The sequence below is a fragment of the Penicillium robsamsonii genome, assembly GCF_028829455.1.
Source record: "Penicillium robsamsonii strain IBT 29466 chromosome Unknown utg000003l_segment0_segment0, whole genome shotgun sequence".
NCBI lineage: Eukaryota > Fungi > Ascomycota > Eurotiomycetes > Eurotiales > Aspergillaceae > Penicillium > Penicillium robsamsonii.
Window position 1 is genome coordinate 1,291,059 of NW_026643221.1, and position 19,064 is coordinate 1,310,122.

The 19,064-nt window shown below is 47.9% G+C and overlaps 7 protein-coding genes across 7 annotated transcripts; 4 read left to right on the forward strand and 3 right to left on the reverse strand.

Annotated features, from left to right (window-relative positions):
• Positions 1-13: 13 nt before the first annotated feature.
• Positions 14-1,305, forward strand: N7447_005219 (replication factor C subunit 4; the record flags this gene model as incomplete). The annotated part of the gene is made up of 5 exons (XM_057229481.1): positions 14-104; positions 162-382; positions 443-542; positions 596-1,018; positions 1,080-1,305. Exons 1-5 carry the CDS (start codon positions 19-21, stop codon positions 1,303-1,305), a joined length of 1,056 nt encoding a protein of 351 aa, XP_057084571.1. The 5' UTR covers positions 14-18.
• Positions 1,306-1,505: 200 nt separating this feature from the next.
• On the reverse strand, positions 1,506-3,404 carry N7447_005220 (amidase; the record flags this gene model as incomplete). The annotated part of the gene is made up of 5 exons (XM_057229482.1): positions 1,506-2,414; positions 2,482-2,676; positions 2,740-3,012; positions 3,083-3,104; positions 3,157-3,404. The coding sequence occupies 5 exons, from the start codon at positions 3,402-3,404 to the stop codon at positions 1,506-1,508; spliced, it is 1,647 nt and encodes a 548-aa protein (XP_057084572.1).
• Positions 3,405-3,780: 376 nt separating this feature from the next.
• N7447_005221 (CeGAL family transcription factor) lies at positions 3,781-6,063 on the forward strand (the record flags this gene model as incomplete). The annotated part of the gene is made up of 5 exons (XM_057229483.1): positions 3,781-3,879; positions 3,934-4,025; positions 4,076-5,059; positions 5,114-5,711; positions 5,797-6,063. The coding sequence occupies 5 exons, from the start codon at positions 3,781-3,783 to the stop codon at positions 6,061-6,063; spliced, it is 2,040 nt and encodes a 679-aa protein (XP_057084573.1).
• A 1,267-nt stretch (positions 6,064-7,330) lies between these two features.
• Positions 7,331-9,688, reverse strand: N7447_005222 (Elongator subunit ELP2; the record flags this gene model as incomplete). The annotated part of the gene is made up of 2 exons (XM_057229484.1): positions 7,331-9,621; positions 9,676-9,688. 2 exons carry the CDS (start codon positions 9,686-9,688, stop codon positions 7,331-7,333), a joined length of 2,304 nt encoding a protein of 767 aa, XP_057084574.1.
• A 342-nt stretch (positions 9,689-10,030) lies between these two features.
• N7447_005223 (ubiquitin-related modifier 1) lies at positions 10,031-10,486 on the forward strand (the record flags this gene model as incomplete). Its single annotated transcript, XM_057229485.1, has 3 exons — positions 10,031-10,092; positions 10,149-10,313; positions 10,369-10,486. The coding sequence occupies 3 exons, from the start codon at positions 10,031-10,033 to the stop codon at positions 10,484-10,486; spliced, it is 345 nt and encodes a 114-aa protein (XP_057084575.1).
• A 134-nt stretch (positions 10,487-10,620) lies between these two features.
• Positions 10,621-12,935, reverse strand: N7447_005224 (bifunctional fructose-2,6-bisphosphate 2-phosphatase/6-phosphofructo-2-kinase; the record flags this gene model as incomplete). Its single annotated transcript, XM_057229486.1, has 11 exons — positions 12,912-12,935; positions 12,534-12,722; positions 12,436-12,471; positions 12,282-12,379; positions 12,059-12,228; positions 11,916-11,996; positions 11,754-11,861; positions 11,586-11,705; positions 11,158-11,532; positions 10,927-11,103; positions 10,621-10,872 (listed from the first exon to the last, which is right to left on the reverse strand). Exons 1-11 carry the CDS (start codon positions 12,923-12,925, stop codon positions 10,621-10,623), a joined length of 1,620 nt encoding a protein of 539 aa, XP_057084576.1. The 5' UTR covers positions 12,926-12,935.
• Positions 12,936-13,638: 703 nt separating this feature from the next.
• Positions 13,639-15,049, forward strand: tom40 (TOM complex pore protein TOM40; the record flags this gene model as incomplete). The annotated part of the gene is made up of 3 exons (XM_057229487.1): positions 13,639-13,950; positions 14,027-14,674; positions 14,746-15,049. 3 exons carry the CDS (start codon positions 13,639-13,641, stop codon positions 14,851-14,853), a joined length of 1,068 nt encoding a protein of 355 aa, XP_057084577.1. The 3' UTR covers positions 14,854-15,049.
• Between the last annotated feature and the right edge of the window lie 4,015 nt (positions 15,050-19,064).

Sequence of the window (19,064 nt, forward strand, 5' to 3'; positions counted from 1 at the left end):
ATCACCAAATCGCTCACAATGGTTCAAGCTGAATCTTCCTCTGCTTCTCGCAATGGTGCCAAGGCAAATACTGCCGGTGCCCCTGTGGACTATGAGCTCCCCTGGTAGGTAGAGTATCCTTTCGGAATATTAGGCAGAGCTAACCTTTGGCTTGTCAATAGGGTCGAGAAATATCGCCCAATCTTCCTCGATGATATTGTCGGCAACACTGAAACAGTGGAGCGGTTAAAGATCATTGCCAAAGATGGCAATATGCCACACGTTATCATCTCCGGCATGCCGGGTATTGGAAAGACCACTTCAGTACTATGTCTAGCGCGGCAAATGCTGGGTGATGCATACAAGGAGGCAGTTCTGGAGCTGAATGCTAGTGATGAGAGAGGTCAATACTTACATCATTTCTTTGAATGTTTGGGCGGTCCATACTGATGCTGTGGTCTAGGTATCGATGTGGTCCGGAATCGAATCAAAGGTTTTGCCCAAAAGAAAGTCACACTGCCTCAAGGACGCCATAAACTGGTCATCCTTGATGAAGCTGATAGGTTTGTTCTCGTTGGAGTTCCGTTTCGGTCATTGGACTCACATCTTCCCGCAGCATGACCGCCGGTGCCCAACAAGCCCTGCGACGTACTATGGAAATCTACTCCTCTACCACAAGATTTGCCTTTGCCTGTAACCAGTCGAATAAGATCATCGAACCCATCCAATCCCGTTGTGCCATTCTCCGCTATGCCCGGTTGACGGATGCTCAGGTTGTGAAACGGTTGATGCAGATTTGCGAGGCGGAGAAGGTCCAGCACTCGGAGGATGGCATTGCTGCACTTGTTTTCAGTGCAGAGGGTGACATGCGTCAGGCTATCAACAACCTGCAGAGTACTTGGTCCGGTTTCGGTTTCGTCAGCGGAGACAATGTTTTCCGAGTAGTTGACAGCCCGCACCCGGTCAAAGTCCAGGCCATGATCAAGGCTTGCTGGGAAGGCAAGGTGGATGTGGCGCTAGAGGGATTGAATGAGCTATGGTATGTTGTAAATGTGTTTGATTCGAAGTACTGGAGGTTTCTAACCATTTTATATCTACAGGACCCTGGGATATTCTTCTCACGATATCATCAGTACCATGTTCCGAGTCACCAAGACCATCCCCACATTGTCCGAACATTCCAAGTTGGAGTTCATTCGGGAGATTGGATTCACGCATATGCGTATCCTAGATGGTGTGCAGTCACTGCTTCAACTGAGCGGCTGTGTGGCGAAGCTTTGCAAGATTAACATGAAACCTGAACTGTTCGAGCCTCCCAAGGCTTGAGACTCAAGAGTGCTTGTCTTGTTGCATATTCCCACGGCGTTTTTCATTTAAGTGACTCTGGAGGCAGATATCCCGTCAAGCTGCATAATGAGTTACGTCTACCATATCTATCCCAAAAATTAGTTCAATCATCGGCGATGTACGTCTTTCAGTCTGCGAGTTGACCCATGTTCATATTCTGCCTATATGTCCTAGATAGCTCAATTGGATTTGTCGACATGACTTTTCCAGAGCTTCTCAATAACCGTAGCAGCCCCCAGTACCTTCTCTTCCTGGAGTTTCTTCCCGATGATCTGCAGATTCACCGGACATCCATCCGCCTGTTTCGCATCGAAGATATTCCAATTCCACTCATCGGGGCCGTTTCTTGGAACATAAGGCTCCGATGGCAACATATCCAGCTCAGCCCTCACTCTGTCCACCGGGAACGTCAAAGCCGGGTAGTCCAGCAAATTCCAAATCTTAGTATAGCCAACCCAACGTAGTTTCCGGTGGGGCACAGTCGTATGCGGCAAAGTAGGACTCAACAGAATATCGACAGGCCGACCCGACGGAGACCGCACCGCATTCCATTTATCCAGATACTTCTTTTGCACCGCAGTCTTCCGCTTGTTCAATTGCCAATACTCATAAACCGAGATAGCCTTGCCGCGGTTAAGCATCGTTTCAACGTGTGGAATAAACGGCTCGCCGGCAGCAGCTACATCCCGACGAATATCCTCACCCCCGTCGACCGTGTAGAAGAGATCCATAATCTGAATGCATTCCTCGTGGTCAGATGTATCCCAGACCACAACCTCGTGGCCATGTGCTTTAAGCACCCCTGAGAGTTCTAGCAGAGCGCGCGCAATAGGCGGGTGGATCTTTACCACACCGTCATCCAGGATCAAGCCGATGACCATAGGTCGGTCTTGGAGTTCTTGGAACGCAGTGTCGTTCCAGGGAAGAGGAACACACCGTGGATCGACATCCCAGGGCTGGCTGTTCGCTATCAGACGGCTCATATAGCAGATCGAGCGAAGATCTCGGGCCATCGGGCCGATAGAAGATGGGACATGTTCTTGGCCTTCGGTGGAGACGGGTACGCCCTGGTATGGGATCCGAGAGCTCTGTTTTTGGGAGATTATAAGCACATATCTCAAGAGAAATAAAGTTGTTCATGGCAGCTGTACTTACGCTTGGTTTGAAGCCATACAAGCCCACTGTAGCCTGTGGGATTCTTACACTTCCGCCGAGATCAGTTCCGAATCCGAATAGTGATCCATGCAATGTCAACAGAGCGCCTTCGCCGCCAGTTGAACCACCGGCTGAAAAAATGGGATTGCGAGGATTAGTCGTCAGTCCCCAGAGGGGATTCTCGGTCTCGGCCCACTGGATGTAAGATCAATGGTCAATGTCCGAATCAGATTCTATCAGTGGTGATCTCGAACGAACCATGATACTCTGTGGAAGGTTTGTCTTCGCGATGACGATAGCGCCCATGTTCTTTAGGATCTGCACAAGCACCGCGTCTTCCTGGGCCGGGGCGAAGGACCTGCCCACATATCCCAGGGTCGTGTCGACGCCTTTGACGTTAAATTGGTCTTTCAACGTGATTGGAATTCCATGTAGGGGGCCTTTGAGCTTTCCGGTTTCTGTGAAAACGGCATCTAGCTGCTTTGCCTGTTTCAGGGCATCTTCGAAAAGAACCTCGGTCAAGCTATTTGTCTATTCATGCCGGATTCTATCAACCAATTGGCCGGGGGCGGAAATTGAAATGAAGATGCGAGGCACATACCAATTGATGTGCTATCACAGCCCTACCGATGATATCAGTATACGGTCCGTTCCAACCCTCGCTAAAAGACATACCGTTGGATGTATGCCTTGACCACCTGCTCTGCTCGAAACTCCCCTTTCTCCAGACGTTCCAGCAGGGCGGCGACATTGTCAATATCTGTAATCTTTTGAATCAAGGGATCTTCTAGTCGAGTACGCTCCTCGGCATTCTGTACTTGCGGCAGACGTTCAGTTACGTCGATTAAGTACGGTGCGATGAGTTGGTCTCTAATGTTCCGTTTCTGAGACACAATTTCCTCCCAAGTCTGTGAGCTACCCATTTTTTTTTGCTATGAATTGGCTGAGTCGTGGAGGTCAAGACTAGCTTTATATAGTCTGCTCGGACAGCAGTCCGAGGGGCCCTCTTATCAAGTGGGGACGTGGCACACTCTTGTCAAATATCATACTTGGAGTCATTTCCCTCTTTATCTAACCGGGATTTGCCGGTCCCCTCAATAATTCGGGGTCATTTCCATATGATCTTTTGTATCTGCGTATTAGACAGAGAGACCGAGAGAGACGAGAAACAGAAGGTGAGAGCGGGGGGCGAATTGCCCATGTGGGTCAAACCTTCTTTGACCTCATGGATTTTATGTCCGACAAACTCCCCGATAGAGCTATAGCTCTGTGGCTCTCTACGGCTTTTGTATCATGGCGATGGAATCCAGACCGACTGGCTCTGCGAGCGCCATCCGCTCACACAAAGCCGCCATTGCCAAGCGTGCGTGCGACCAATGCAAGTTCCGCAAAATCAAGGTGAGACATCCCCCTTTTTATGTATCAAAAATGAATGTACTGACTTGACGATAGTGTAGTCTGTCGCAGCCATGTAAGGCTTGTCAGTCCATGGGCTTTGAGTGTACATTCCTTCAGCCACAGAAGAAGCGCGGACCAACCGGGCAGTGAGTAATCGCCCGTGACTGTGGATAGTATCACACTGACGAGGATGAAGTCGCGTGTCACAAATCAGACAGCAGCAAACTGTCATAAGTCCCCAAGAGGAACCTAAGAATGCCTTCCAATTTCAAACTCCGACCTCATCCGTGGAGTCTGGTCAAGGTTCTGTGCCCGGAGCACCTTGGACCCCCACTCATGGTCCAGCCCCCTTAGAAGGGGCCGGAGGACTGGCGCCTCCAGGTATACCCCCTCCAATGGCTGCATGGGGTGAGGAAACCGCATCTATAGATTCTCACAACAGCGGCGTGAGTTGGAGCGACCGAAATGACGTCGAATATTGGCTTCCAGATAATCTGGATTCTCAAGTCCCTGTCTTCGAATTTCCAAGTAATGTATATCTCAAGCCATCTCTCCCGTCTATCATTCAATCAGTCCCCGATACTGGGGCTATGGGAATGCCTCAGGAAGCTCCAAATATGCCGTTTTCACCAGCCGTAGGGTCTATGCACTCGGATACGCGGGAGACTGAGGCAATTTGGCCAGCTACGATCAACGAAGCAAATATGATCCCTTGGATTGACGTCTACTTTGATCGGCTACATCCGACCATACCCGTCCTCAACCGGTCGTCCCTGTACACTTCAATGCTCGCACAAGAACATCGCAAGAACTCTCAGTTCGGGGCCATGATCTTGTCATTATGTGCATTCTCGCTCACACAGCCAATTGAGATCAATGAGCGGCCAACATCCTCATCCCGAGCTCTGCAGGCACGAGCCATGATGCACGAAGCGACCAAAATGCGAAGCTGTTCGGATTTTGGCGAGAATCCGACCATTGAAGCTGTCCTAACAAGTTTTTTCCTCTTTGGCTGTTTGTTTGGAAGTAACCAGCACAACGCAGCGTGGCTTAGGATACGCGAGGCACTCGACCTTGCGGCCACGCTGGGTTTGAATGATCCCGAGTCATATCACGATCTGTCTGGGGAAGAGAAAGGCCAGCGACTACGAACGTACCTCGTCCTTTCTATCACGGAAAGGTAAGTAAATGACTTGGCCTTCTCAAAATCAACCTCGCTGACCATAATTGTCAGAGCATATGCTTTGCAACACCGACACCCAATAACCTTCTGGGGGAAGCCAGGATTCACTATGCAGTCAGTGCATGATTTTATCCACAGCGCCACGCACAGCGTCGTATCTGGCATTATAGTCCACAACGAGAAAGACGCCGAGGGAATGATGGGTCTTGCACGAATGATGGAACTATTCGATGCCATCGACGAAGATGTCATCGACTGCTGGAACCGCCGGTGTGATATCAGCAACGGATACTGCCAGCGACTCACCGAAGCCAAGGCACTCTCCATCCACCAGAATCTCAATCGAATCAACCAAGCCGAACGATATCGAGGCTATGACTGGTTCGAGCGAGCCAAGGGAGGCCGTAGCGAAACCAACAATGTCATATTTGCCATGGGCCTACGAGAAACCCAAGCAGCGGACGTTTTCATCACCCAGAAATGGCTCCAGAATCGTGTCTGGCTCCTCTCCTCAACCCACGGGCTTCTGAGTGCCCACGCCGAGCAACCCGAGCTAAGCTTCGGATATGCTGTATCCGTTGCTGAATCCACTCTTCAACTGTGCCAGTCATTACGGCTGAGCTCCATGGAAGCCCATGGCATCGGTCTGGTGTGTAACTTGCTCCCATCTATAATCTGTAGATGCGTAGGTTTGGCTTGTGAACATGACCCCATACTAACGACTCAATATCTAGGCCGAAAAACTGTACGATATCGCAATCTGTGCAACAAACATCCTATGCAACACAACCTCGCCTTACGGGGGTCCCCTGAACATCCCTGCCAATTTCACTGAAAGACTACCACCAACTTCAACATGCACGCCCCAGAGTCTCGCAGAAGACTTTTTGTTGCTTATGACCAGTTTCCGGGGTGGAAACCATCCTTATCTGGAGAAGTATAAAGCTCACCTACGCTCACTACAGATTTTGGAACCCAAAGCTCAGGAGTGGGCGCAATGATGGGGCTCTTAGAGGGGTGTTTGATATGGTCTGAGCCGTGATTTGTCCAAATATTTGTACGAAATGGATCTTCGAGATGTACGATTTACTTTTTTCTCTCTGATTAGCCCATGTTACAGATGGAAAACTCATTTTCGACCGATTCTACAGCCCACCAATGGAGCAAGTTTAACTAAACCCCGAATTTATGTATGTCCATGGTCAGTATGATGCGGATAGCGAAGAGCTTAGGCATTTGCCCTGCGGTATATATTTACAGACTCGAATTGGAAACCCCCAGCCCCTGTATTGGTCTTGTAACTAGAAGGATAAGAAGAATCGACTACAAAATATAGAACATACGAGGCTGTGAAAAAAAAAAAGTGTACAGTTTACAGTGTGCAAACCGGTTCTTCTACTTTGTATATACAGGAATAGCTGTCCCTTATGGGGTTCTTTTCGGTGGTCTTCTCAGATATTCTGCTCAGATATCTTTACCTAAGATGCAATATATATCTTACAGAATCTGTGTTTTACGTAGGAAGTGTAGGAACATCTTACAAGGTGGTTAAATTACTCTAACGTAAAAGATGATATCTCTGTGCCTCCAAACCGATCCCAATTGTACTTTCACTGATCCTACCCGTCGACTTCATCATCGCTACCTGATCCTACATCGGGGCCCTGGGTTGTTCTCAATCACGGGCTTCTCTACCCCCAGCTGGAATGCTCTATAGGGTCCTTACCTGGGGGTGGGGGTTTGTGTGCCCTCATTATGGCGGCGTGGGTAGCCGTGATTGTATCCCTCAGACAAGCGGCCCAACCGCGACATTCTTCTCGAGTATGCTCGGTCATCTCACAGAACGTGCACCATTCCTATTCTCAATGGTCAATCTATATATGGGTTGAGGGCAGGTGCTGATCAGTTCAGACGCTCCCACGCGATTCGACGCGTGTATTTCACCTACGGCGACTCGTTTTTTTGCCTGGGTTCGGCATCGCAGCTTATTCCGAAAGGAATGGAGGCAAGAACCAACAGAAACTGGCCTTGTGGAGGTCCGGGCTTGTTCGGGGTTTGAGTCGTGAGAGAGGATAGAGAATAGAAAGAGGAGGGAGAGAGAGGGACGGAGAGAGGATGGTCTTGTCTCGGGACTTCATCTGAAGTGGTAGGACCTCTTTCCTTCAAGGCTTAGACAGGGTTTATTTGGCATCTACAGGGATTGTTGAACACTTGGGAGTTTTCATCATAACTCATAAAGGGGGACTAATCCCATTTTGTTTCTACAAATCATGAGAGCATGTTCAAGATAGCATATATCCGTGTCGAGGTGTCCTCGCTTGCCACCGCCAATTCAAACTGATTCTTGGTATCCGCCTCTGCAGCTGGCACCGGTCGCCATGCTAATTGAGTAATTGTCTTTGAGGGTGAGATCACCTTGTCAATGGTCACAATGTGCTGTGCTTCAAGAGTGTCGGCAGCAATTCCGTGAATAGAGATGACACCACTGTCCTCGCCGACAGCAATCACATATGTGCCTTTGTATGTTGCGGGCAAGAAAGCAATTGCTGAGACCGCAGATGTCAGAGCCACGGTTGTTTTGCAGGCGAAAGTGTCTTCGGACTTTTGCCAGATCTTCACGGATTTGTCACGACCTGCCGTGGCAAAGACATGGTTTGTTGTAGCTGGGGCCCAGGCTGCACCTAGGATCATTCGAGAATGACCCTTGGGATTGATGCTGAGGTTTGTAAACGTAGTTGGGTCTGCATCGCTCCGCTGGAAGACCGCCCATTGGCGATCTCGTCCAACACTGAGAAGATAGCGATCGTCACTCGAGAATGAAAGGTCCGTAATGGTCAACGAGTGTGCAGTGAGAGACGGCTTGATCTCGTGCCAGTCCGACGTATCATAAAGGCGAATTACTGCGTGGTCGATCGAGCTGGCCTTGCAGGCCGTAGCAATGAGCTTACGGTCATGGCTCACTGCCACTGCTGAAATTTCATAGCCATGACCATAGAGCTTTTCATGCTCTGGCCACAATGTGTAACGTGACAACTGATCTTCCAGTGGCGGGTGATCGGCAGCCAGCAAGGCAGAAGCGACTGGTGCCTCAGTGGGGGTTTTTTGCCCATCCTCTTCCACCGGTGCCTCATCTCCAAGTGCCTTATTCGAGAGACCCAGCACTGGGATTTCAGCAGTGTCTGGGAGGTCCTGATCATTTGATTGTTTGAAACCAGTGAGGCTCTCAAGCAACTGAGCAATTGGTTTGGGCTCATTGAAAACACGCAGGAGCTTCTCCTCTGCGCCAGTCACAAACTGTGAGGGGCCCAGTGTATCGACACAGTTCAAATCGTACCCATGAATCTGAGGGCGAGAGAACTCATGCCATGAGCCTGTATTTCCCCGTACCCACTTTGCATGGAGCCGGGTGGTTTGGTCTGAACTGGTTGAAAGCAAATAGCCTCCGGTGGGCTCCCATTGTACACCGTTCGATGAGCGCACATGGCCCGAAACACCGAACCTCTGTAACCAAAGGTCCGAGTCGGAATCATGTCGCCAGACTCTCCAACTACCTGTCCGGCCAAGACTCACCACCTGCCTGCCATCTGGTGACCAGAGCCCAATCCAGAAGCCACCTGCACTACCAGTCGCTGTGGTAGATCCTTTTTGGACACTGATCTCTCCCATTCTCTCTGCGGACATCCAAACGCCTGACGCTTGATCTTGTTCCCAGATTGTGATGGTGTTATCAGCCGAAGCCGAGAGAAGCTGCTGTCGCTTCGAATCAGGATTCCATGCAATGGTATATATCCAGTCTTCATGTCCAAAGAGAAGAGCTTCGAAAGTAATGGAGTATTTCGATCCCGCAGCCTCAAACTCATGGGCTTTGTTCGATAGCGTAGGCTCCATTCCCCCAAGCAGAGGATCCGTATCATCTATCGGAGCAGGGGCACTTGCTTCACCCCGACGCAGTCGCCAAAGACGGATGTATCTATCTTGGCTTGCAGATGCTAGCAGGATATCACCGTTACTCTGCTTGTCCTGGGTGAAGGCAAGAGCTTTGATCCAGGCTTCGTGTCCCGCAAGCACAGCCCGGCGCTTAAACTCTGGCTTACCGACGGAGGTTTCCGAGACGTAGATCTGAACCTTGGTCGTTGTACCTGCAACGGCCAACACCAATGGCTTGTCCGAGTCGCCTTCAAGCGCCTGCAATGACAGAGATAGCGGGAAGAATCGTGGTGTCATTGTAATCGTGTCAAGTAGCTCACACTTCAATTCGCCCTGTGCATTTATTCTCCAGATCCGAACCGTGCCATCAGCTGCTCCAGATGCGATAATGTCCGTTCCATCAGCGACGGCAATCGCATTCACCGAGCTCGTGTGACCCTCAAGGGTAAACGCAAGGACATAATTGCGGGGATCGGCATTGTCCTTCTGCCATACCCGTATTGTGCGGTCGACGGAGCCAGTGACGATAAATCTCGTTCCTGAGGCGGGGCATGTATAAAATCGAACGACACTGACTTTGTCGGTATGACCAACAAGTAGGGCATGGATACCACGATCAGTCTTGTCCTTGGCTAAGTGTCAGCTTTTCCTTTTTATCAATGCGCAGTTGTTCTCAATGGACATACTAGAGGATCCCATAAGGCGACATTGTTGTCCGCACCAAATGCGAGCACACCTGTCTTCACATCCCAATCCGCGGCGCCAGGGTGCCGGTTTCCCCCACGCTAATATATTCTGTTTCGACGGCGACCATGGAGTATTATGAGGGAGTGTGAACCCTCCTGTCTGTCTGTGCTGCTGTATTAGGAATAAGTTGGAGAAAAGCCGCAAAGAAATTGCGGGAAGATTGGGGCTTATCGATAAGAGGCTCTGTCTCCGCCTAGCCCCTCCATCTCTAACAGAATCAACTGTGATCTCTTTTCGTTCTCAATAAGAGAGATAACTGCTATATACTCTATATTTCTCTTCATCTGCAACGCTATGGCTGATACTTCGAACGCGGACCAGGGAGATTTTCCTATCCCTATCACCGTCGAGTTTACGTACGTCAAATCTTTCCTTCAATCGATCAACCTTTGCTAATCATTGATCTCGATAGTGGCGGCTTAGAATTGCTATTCGGGAATGAGCGCAAGCATAAGGTCGTTTTACCTGCTCATTTAGAGGACGGCAGCAGGCCAAACATCTCATACCTGCTCAAATACCTCGTTGACAACCTCATGAAGGATCAGAGGATAGATATGTTCATCATGGAGGACAATGTGTATGTCAACATAGCTTTGGGACTTTCTTCAAACAGATGCTAATGGCTTCGATAGACGACCAGGCATTCTCGTCCTTATCAACGATGCCGATTGGGAACTCGAAGGCGAAGAGACATATGAACTTGAACAAGGGGATAACATTGTTTTTGTGTCAACTTTACACGGCGGTTAAACTTGATGGATTGTATTGATACTATCAACGCAACGACGACAAAAAGGAGACTTGATTCGAAGTGTGGCTAAAGGAATTCAAGAGCAAGATATGGGTGGTATTACCAGGCAAGGCGAATTACTGTGGACTTCTACCTAGACCACATCTTCAACATGCTGCTGTGAGATCCTTTCGCGCTCACGCGGTGTTCGGATTCCACTGGGTGTTCGATGTCCACCCTGTGGGGTTGCTTGACCTTCTGGGGTACCAAGCCCCTGCGTTGGTGATACCACTCCGCTTGGGGGCACTGGGATCTTCAAGTCCCCTGGAGGAGCCAGGACAATCTCTTCTGGGAGGTCGGGTATATGGATCCGCTGAGCCTCGTTCTGATAGCTCTCCGGAACGATCTGGAATAGTGTTAATTAACCATAGATACTAATATAATCCAAAGTCCAACTTACCTCAATGATTTCATCGCGAGGGAACTCAAGGAACGGAATGTCAGCAGCATTGCAGGCCATGAGATAGCCATACAAAACCCTCAAAACACTTTCATGTGCAATGATGAGCAGATCAGTTTGCTCCCTCTCCAGTTCAAGGATAATTGGCTCGAGGCGAACAGCCAAATCATGGTATGACTAATAAAAAGGGTCAGCAGCCACACACTTTTAAGTGGTTGAGGTAAGGCTAACCTCTGCCCGGGGATAACGGTGGTGGTAGGGGTCAAGCTCGTGCTTAGCAACCTCGTCTCCAAACTCTGCTCGGATGGCACTCTCAGACATCTTCTCACAAACGCCAGGGTTTAGTTGGCTCAATTGAGACCTCTGCCGGATTTTATATCCGTATTCATGAAGGTATTTCGCGGTTTCCACTGTCCTGCGCCGTGTGGAAGTCCAAACTTTCAAGGGCCTTGACTCATAGCCAGTCTCTCCTCGCTCAATCATTGCTTGCTTTTCTTCTTCCCGGTGAGCTAGAAGACGTTCTGTCATTTTCTTGGCGTAGTCTTCTCCCTGTTCTGACAACGAAGCATCGGCTTTGTATGAATCTGCCTCTAGCGAAATGCCAGCCTAGATAAAAAGTTAAACGCTGCATTATGGCAATAGGACAGTAGATGACCTACCCGGACAAAGTATGTGCGTCTCGATTTGATGTGGAGATTCAGAAGATAGAAGACTATGCGGTTAGAAAGATAACCAAAGCTCCGATTGTTAACAATCAGTCTCTCGCCGGCGTTGATCATCTGTATTTAGTGAGCAATTGCCATGCGATAAAAGCCAATTGCGCGTACCTTGATATAATTCAAGTCCTTTTCCTCCATGGTCTGGAATTGGGGGATGCGAGAATAGATACGGTTCAAGTAATGTTTCACGGCATCTTCCGATTTCCATGAGACGTACTAGTCATGGTTGTCAGAGATTCCATTCAATGCCAGGATATACAAGAGGCTTACATCAGGAGAGGATATCTTGACCCTGCGAACATTTTCTTCGATGATGCGTTCGTCATCACACCAAGACTCAATGAATAGGGTCTGGTTGGAGACATCAATTATTAGCCACTTATCATATATCCAAAAGATAAATTCTGACTTGCCTCGATATCATGCTTTGCAAACTCCTTCGCAAGCGAGCGCCGTCCTGAGGCTAGAGGGTTGACGGCATCATATATCGCTATTTGACCATTTTCATGGTTCAAAAAGTGATAGATGTCTTCTCGACATTTTCTCACAATCTTTTGGCGTAGAAGAACGGACTTGGCAGTCGCTAAACAGATATGTCAATATGGTCGTTCAGTAAGATCAGGGTACCATGCCTACCATTGACATAGAAATAATCATCTGGCATGTCTTCACCAAATGGGATTGTGGCACGACGATAGTCCCCCAGATGGAAGATTCTGGTTTTGACACCAAGCCTATCAATGCATTAGCATACCTCTGGAAATGCGCAGATTGTAGGAGTAAAGCATACCATCGCAGGTATCGTGCCAAAGCCACTGAGATATGTCTGCCATGGATTTGAAATTAGTTTACACCACAACACCAATCTGAATGTAAAGTATATCATACGTTTTGCCTCTGGCAGGTAAGCCGACGGTGATGATCACAATGCGGCCCGAATGGAAAAGCCGACCAGATTCGGTGCTGTACAGCTGGGCCGGAGCCAGATCGGCCTTTTCCGGCAAGTCATGAATTGCATCGACAAAGATTGACGATTTGCGACGGAATCGTGGGGAGTTGGCTATAATCTCAGCGGTGCTATATGATGTCAATTCAAGTCCATTTTCTGGCTTCACTCTTCAACTTCAGCTTCAACCTCTCCAAGACTATGTATGGCACATGGCTCGTTCTTATTTCTTTTCTTTTTTTTCTGTCTAGTGTTGCCAAGCAGGAATCACAAATTATGGGAGAAAACATGAAACTGCGAAGTGGGCAAGGCAAGCTTACAGTAAGGTGTCCATGGTGGGATGTCGAGGTGACGTAGCCTTGAGATATCACACAATTCGGTATTGAGCGTGTCAGAATTATCGATAGGTAGTGCTGAGATAGATCAGAGATATCTTGAGCCGCCTCAATGATGGTAAGAGTGTGCACGAAACAAGGAACCTTGCAAGTAAGGGTAAGAGGCGGTATAGGTAGTTGATCAAGACCCAGATATCGGGTGCAGATCATCGGCTTTATTTGCCTTGTTTTTCAGGCCGCAAAATACAAAGCAGTCCAAATGGAACCCAAATTCAAGCACAACTTTTTTAAGCATCAAATGGAATTAAATAAAAGAAGTTCTTCAGATGACAATAAAGATCAAATCAAATTCCTCCAGTAAACCCCATGCCCTCCCCCCCAGTCTAGCCTTGAACCGGGAAAGCCCGAAAAAAAAGCTTATGTAACATCCCGGCGAACGACAGCAACCAAAGACGCCGAGGCAGGTGACTAGCATTTTTCACAGCTTGGAAAGTCTTGAATTGCTTCCCCTACACTCCTGAGCGCATCAGATACAGCCCTTTCTACGCTATTTTATCAAAGGTCATCTGAAGACGTTTGTTCGTCCCAGATCCTCGGGCTGGTCTCAATCCCTTTTATTCTCAATTCTTTGTGTTTTCCCCCGAGTCTCAACTGAAGACCAACACGCGTGACGACACCTAATATATTCGTCAATTATCACATTTCAACCAAAATGGCCGATTATCTATCATCTCTCTCCTTTCTCGCAGAGAACCCTGCCGCCGCGGCTATCAACGAAGCATACTCCTCGTTCTCTGACCGAAGGGCCTTGCTCAACCTGCCCAACCCCGGCACCGTCGATAACCTCGCCAGGGAAGTGCAGAAGGATGTTCTCTTGACCAACTTCATGTTCTCCGGCCTCCGGGCAGACCTGACCAAGGTCTTTGGCATGTCCCCTCTGTTCCGTGTGTCGCATGCGTTCTCTATGGGCTCAACCGGCAACCTGCCTCCATATGCTTTCTCCGCCATGTACGGAAGCCCCAGGGTAAGGACAACTATCCCATGCGATCTATGTGTCGATAACCACAATTGTCAGTATCTAACAGATTATTCTCTGATAGGTGTTTATGCAAGGTAACTACGGAAGCGACGGTGCGCTCGCCGCCGTCGCCAACTACCGCTGGAACCAGGCCCTTGTCACCAAGACCAATGCTCAGATCATGAATGGTGGTACCCAGGGCTTGGTCCAGATCGATAACGACTATACTGGCCGTGACTTCTCTGCGTCCCTTAAGGCCTTCAACCCCTCTTGCCTCGAGGGTGGTCTCACTGGTATCTTCGTCGGCAGCTACCTGCAGTCCATCACCCCCAGTCTCGCTCTTGGTTTCGAGGCTATCTGGCAACGCCAGGGTATGACCGCTCGCCCCGAGACTGCTCTGTCTTACTCCGCCAAGTACAAGGGTGAGGACTGGATTGGTACCGCTCAACTGCAGGCCCAGGGCACTTTCAATGCCACTTACTGGCGCAAGCTGTCCGAGCGTGTTGAGGCTGGTATTGACATGAACCTCCAACTCCAACCCTCCCCCGCTACTCTTATGATGGGCGGCCCTGCTCGTGACGGTACCACTGCCATCGGTGCCAAGTACGACTTCCGTGCCTCTTCGTTCCGCGCCCAGGTTGACAGCACCGGCAAGGTCAGCTGCCTCCTCGAGAAGCGCATTGCCATGCCCATCTCTCTCTCCTTCGCTGGTGAGATCGACCAGGCCAAGGTAAGCAACATCCGTCTTTCTTTCTAATCGCAACCTCGATGCTAATTTTTTTTTTTTCTTTTTCTTTCTAGCAAACGGCTAAGCTCGGTCTTGCCGTCTCCCTTGAGCTTGCTGGCGAGGATGTCATGGAGCAGCAGGACAAGGTTGACCCTGCCACCATGATCCCTCCTCCCTTCTAAGCTCTCCTCTCGCATCCCCCGAGATAATAACCCTTTCGTCCCCCATGTTTTAGTAGTTCTTCACTCTCCATGTCTGGAATGACATATGTTGTCTCTCTTCCTCGGTATATCCTCTTGAATCTGGGTTGCTGGTGCAGGTGGCAGTTATTTGGCGCCATGGAGATTTCAGATTTTTTTTGTATAGATTCACACTCCGTTTCTTTGATTTCCCTTTCCATTACCACCTGATGCTGCATCTCTGTTTGGCCTGTGGTCTGATATCTTGTGTCTCCCTTGCTGTCTTTCCAGTTCATTTCCTTGCATGGCCATGTTTTGGGTCTATGGGATTACCAGGTCTGGGATGCATGGCTGCGCCTGCAGATAGCTCTGGTTATGTTTTTCGCATCATAGACGGGCCAATGTAAAACAAGTTTTGATTAGAGTTGATTCGATTGTAATGGTTTCATTGTATTTTTTGTCTTTGACTTCTGGTTCTTCTAGCTAAATACTTCTCCCAGTACGGAGTACTTCGTACAAGAATGAACAAAGTCTGCTCTTTGTCTACCCAGGTGATTGTTTAGGTATTGATATTGCCATAAAATCAGATCATTAGACATATACATAGACCCCAGTATTTCTGAATGAACCACAAATACTTCCGATTTAAGGTATCTAACAAGACAAAGCTCTATATTCCAGAATTGACTCCAAAACAAAAAAATATCCAGCCTTACCCGGGCACACAAATCAAAGCGGAGAGGAAAATGATCCCGAATAATGCCGGTGCATACCCAAAGCGGTGACCGGGACGAACGACGGCATCTTTCAAAGCCACAACAAATCAAACGAATCAACCATACAGCATTGCCCCACTCTATGCTGTGGCACTGGAGTAACTTATCCAATTGGTAGAATACTCCGGAGTGCAGTGGCCTATGCATCCCCTAGACTGGAACCGTTTCTGCTTCATTCTCCACTCAGTTGTTGGACTAAGTTTCTCGGTAAAGTGGGTTCATTTATATATTGGGTCCCTTCCATGTTTCGCTGCTCGAAAATGATACGGAGGATTATTGTGGAGAGTGTTTTGTCATAGAAAATGAAGTACATCCTTTGTACAAATGCTACAATGTTGTATATTAGGAAAATGGTATGTTTCTCTCCTAATAGGGCATGTGGGATCATCAGCCACTTACTCCATATCTCAAGCCTGACGACCCAAATCCACTTGTGAAGTCTCTTGATGGGCCATAGTCACCCAGTTCCCTGCTTTGAGTGTGGCTGGGTCGGAGTTACTGGCTCACGATTGGAAGTCCCGTTGATAGTCGGGGTTCGGACACTGATTATCGGACTTTAGTGACATCATATTCCCCGTTCAACCATTGTTTAGGGCTTTCTTTTTTTTCGTAAATCTCTTCCCGGGTTCCCGACTACTATATAAGAAACTAACTGGCCAGTTATCTTCGAGGCCTGAGATGCACCTAGGGATGTATGTCCCGGATAAATGGCTGTCCCGGGATGATACTCTTCCTAGACGAATGAAAATGAAGAAGAGAAGGAAAATTACAGTTTTGAGGGGTCCGAGTGTCTGCCCAATTGACATGCTCTCTAGTTTTGGTAATATACCTACAACGTATGGAGCACAACATGCTGCTCTCTTGAATAATGCAATTTCCTTTGGAAATGAATGTGGGTAGCTTGTCCACAAGGCAAATTCATTCCTCCCATGAGATTTATTGGTAGATGTCGGCGATTAATGGGAATGATTGCTTGTGTCTTCCTTTCTACTCGTTCCATGGAGGTCTTGCCCAAGGTTCGGTTCATTGTGTGCCTATTCTGGATGGATTACTCCGTATAGGCTGGCACAATGTAAAGCGATGTATTTGTTTCTCGGGGTTACGAGAATCATACAATTATACAATCATATAAGTATGCATATCTACCGTTAGTATTGTTATGGTCTAAATATGAATAGGCGCCATGTGTTCTTTTTCCACAGATCGGTAGATTTAGATATGAACATGACTGATCTAGCCACAGCGTGGGAAAAATAGATCCGATTTCGAGATTAAACCAAGAGCCTCCAAGATGATTCGCATATTTGCTTGGTTGCCTTGGGTACGATGTATGTGATATGAGTATGCAATTCCAATTCCAACCTGGGAAGACGTCAAAGTGCTGTCTCGTAGATCTTATATCTCTCTCTATGCCCACTATTCCGAGAGATAAGCCCACGTGTCTGACAGAGCGTAGAACGGAATGCCGTTCCTTGCGTCCATGCTTTACGATCCGTACATGCCGATGGTGCATTATTGGGCTAGGCATTCCGCCGATGTCCTCCCGTGCATATGCATCGACATTTTAAACATCGTGCCAGTGCCGGGAAGTGTTGCTTTTGCCAGGAACACACCCGGTTCCTCATCCCGGGTCCGTGAAACGATAATGTGACTGATATGTGCATTGTACAATTTTATACATTATCGAGTATGTATATACTCTTGTATATGAACGTCCACGGCTCTATTATATGTGGGTTCCAAGCTGTGGCTAATAGGGAATATCGAATTAAATCCACTCTCCCCGAAAGAGAAGCAGTTGATCAATATTGAGTTGTAAAGTCAGCAAATAGGGTCCATTGTTTGCCGAGACCCGATGGACACTTCGGAATCCCGAGTATGTATAGTCATGGTTGTACCGGTGCATAGTTCTGAATATGACATGGATTCCTCTTATTTTTTTCTCTCTTTCAATTTGACGGCGTCAGACCCCTGCTGAGGGGGCGTCATTTTCCTCAAGAAGATTCACCAAGTCGCATGACAGTTTGAACCAAACTGTGGCGATTCGGATCCCCAAGCCATGGTCACCTGCTCTATGTCTGGTGACGTCGATGAGGGGAAGCTCCAATTACTAGAGACATTATACGGAGTAAATATTACCGTGATATAAAAATTGATATACTACGTAGTAATACTATTCGAAGATGTACCTAGGCAGTGCTAAATGTTAAATGTTGTGTTGAAATTACCAAATACCATACGAATACAAACCAGTACGTAAATGTTCTCAATGTTAACCTTTTGAGCCAGGTGCATCCCTACAGTGCAGGGGCCAAGTTCAGTCGAGGGAACGAGAACGTCTTGTTTTTCAGTACCTGAGTCGGCTGCTTGCTTGTGTCAGGAACCAACATTCCTAAACCCCTTCGAGGATAAGGGTTCCTTTTTCCACTTGAGCTTTTTTTTTTCTTTCTTTTTTTCTGTCTATCGGTCGCTTCGCTTTTCTGATACGTCTCGTCTATGGATGCCGACTCGGGGTTCATCTGCCCGGTCCAGGTTTCTGGTAACAAGCTGCATGGACGGGACTACGGCTGGAACCGCAATTATTGTCCCGAGTTGGGCGTCGGCTGAGATAGCTTCGACTCACATGCCAAGGAACCCCTGCACAGACACACTTTGATATCGAGAGACGCTCGAAAGAATGGAAGAACGGAAGCCCCTTTCAATTCTGATAGATTTTTCCGGGCCGAATAGCTCTGATTAGTATATGGGTTTTCCAACCGGTCTGTTTTCCAATTTACCGGTGTGTCATTTTTGGTTTCGGAAGAGCTCATAAGCATAGCAGTTAGTATATAGTATATAAGTCCTAGTATACTGAACTTGGAATAGTCGGGTCCAGCTCCAATTGCAGCTTGGACCACTTGGCCCAAGCTTCTTTTTTTCGAGGTCAGCTGGTCTCGTGATAGTAAAAAAGATTACAGTACAGTGATTCAACCAATGACAATGGTTCCAGTGAAAATCACCGTTGGGTCACCCGACATCAGTTCTATCGCCTATTTTTGGAGGGGGGGGAATATATATTAAGGTATATATAGTTATAAACAGATACTATGTATAGCTTGACTATATTCCCACTACCCCGGAGACTCCGCTTTCTCCAAAGTCTTTTTTTTCCCTCCCAATATTTCCCGGATTTCACACACCGGCACGTATTGGTAAATACTCCAACACCCGTACCTATGATATCATTTCCCGAATGGTAAATAACAGTAAGTTACAGTACCTATACTGTAAATCAAATAAATAGAATTAGTCAGAGAGAGAGATACATACATATCTTAATAAATATAATGTAGCTAAAGAAATATTAAAAAAGAAAAGAAAAAAAAAAAAAAAGAAGACTAAAAAGACCTTAAAGAGTAGATACCTGAGAAAGTTGGATTTGAACTTGAACTTGTAGCT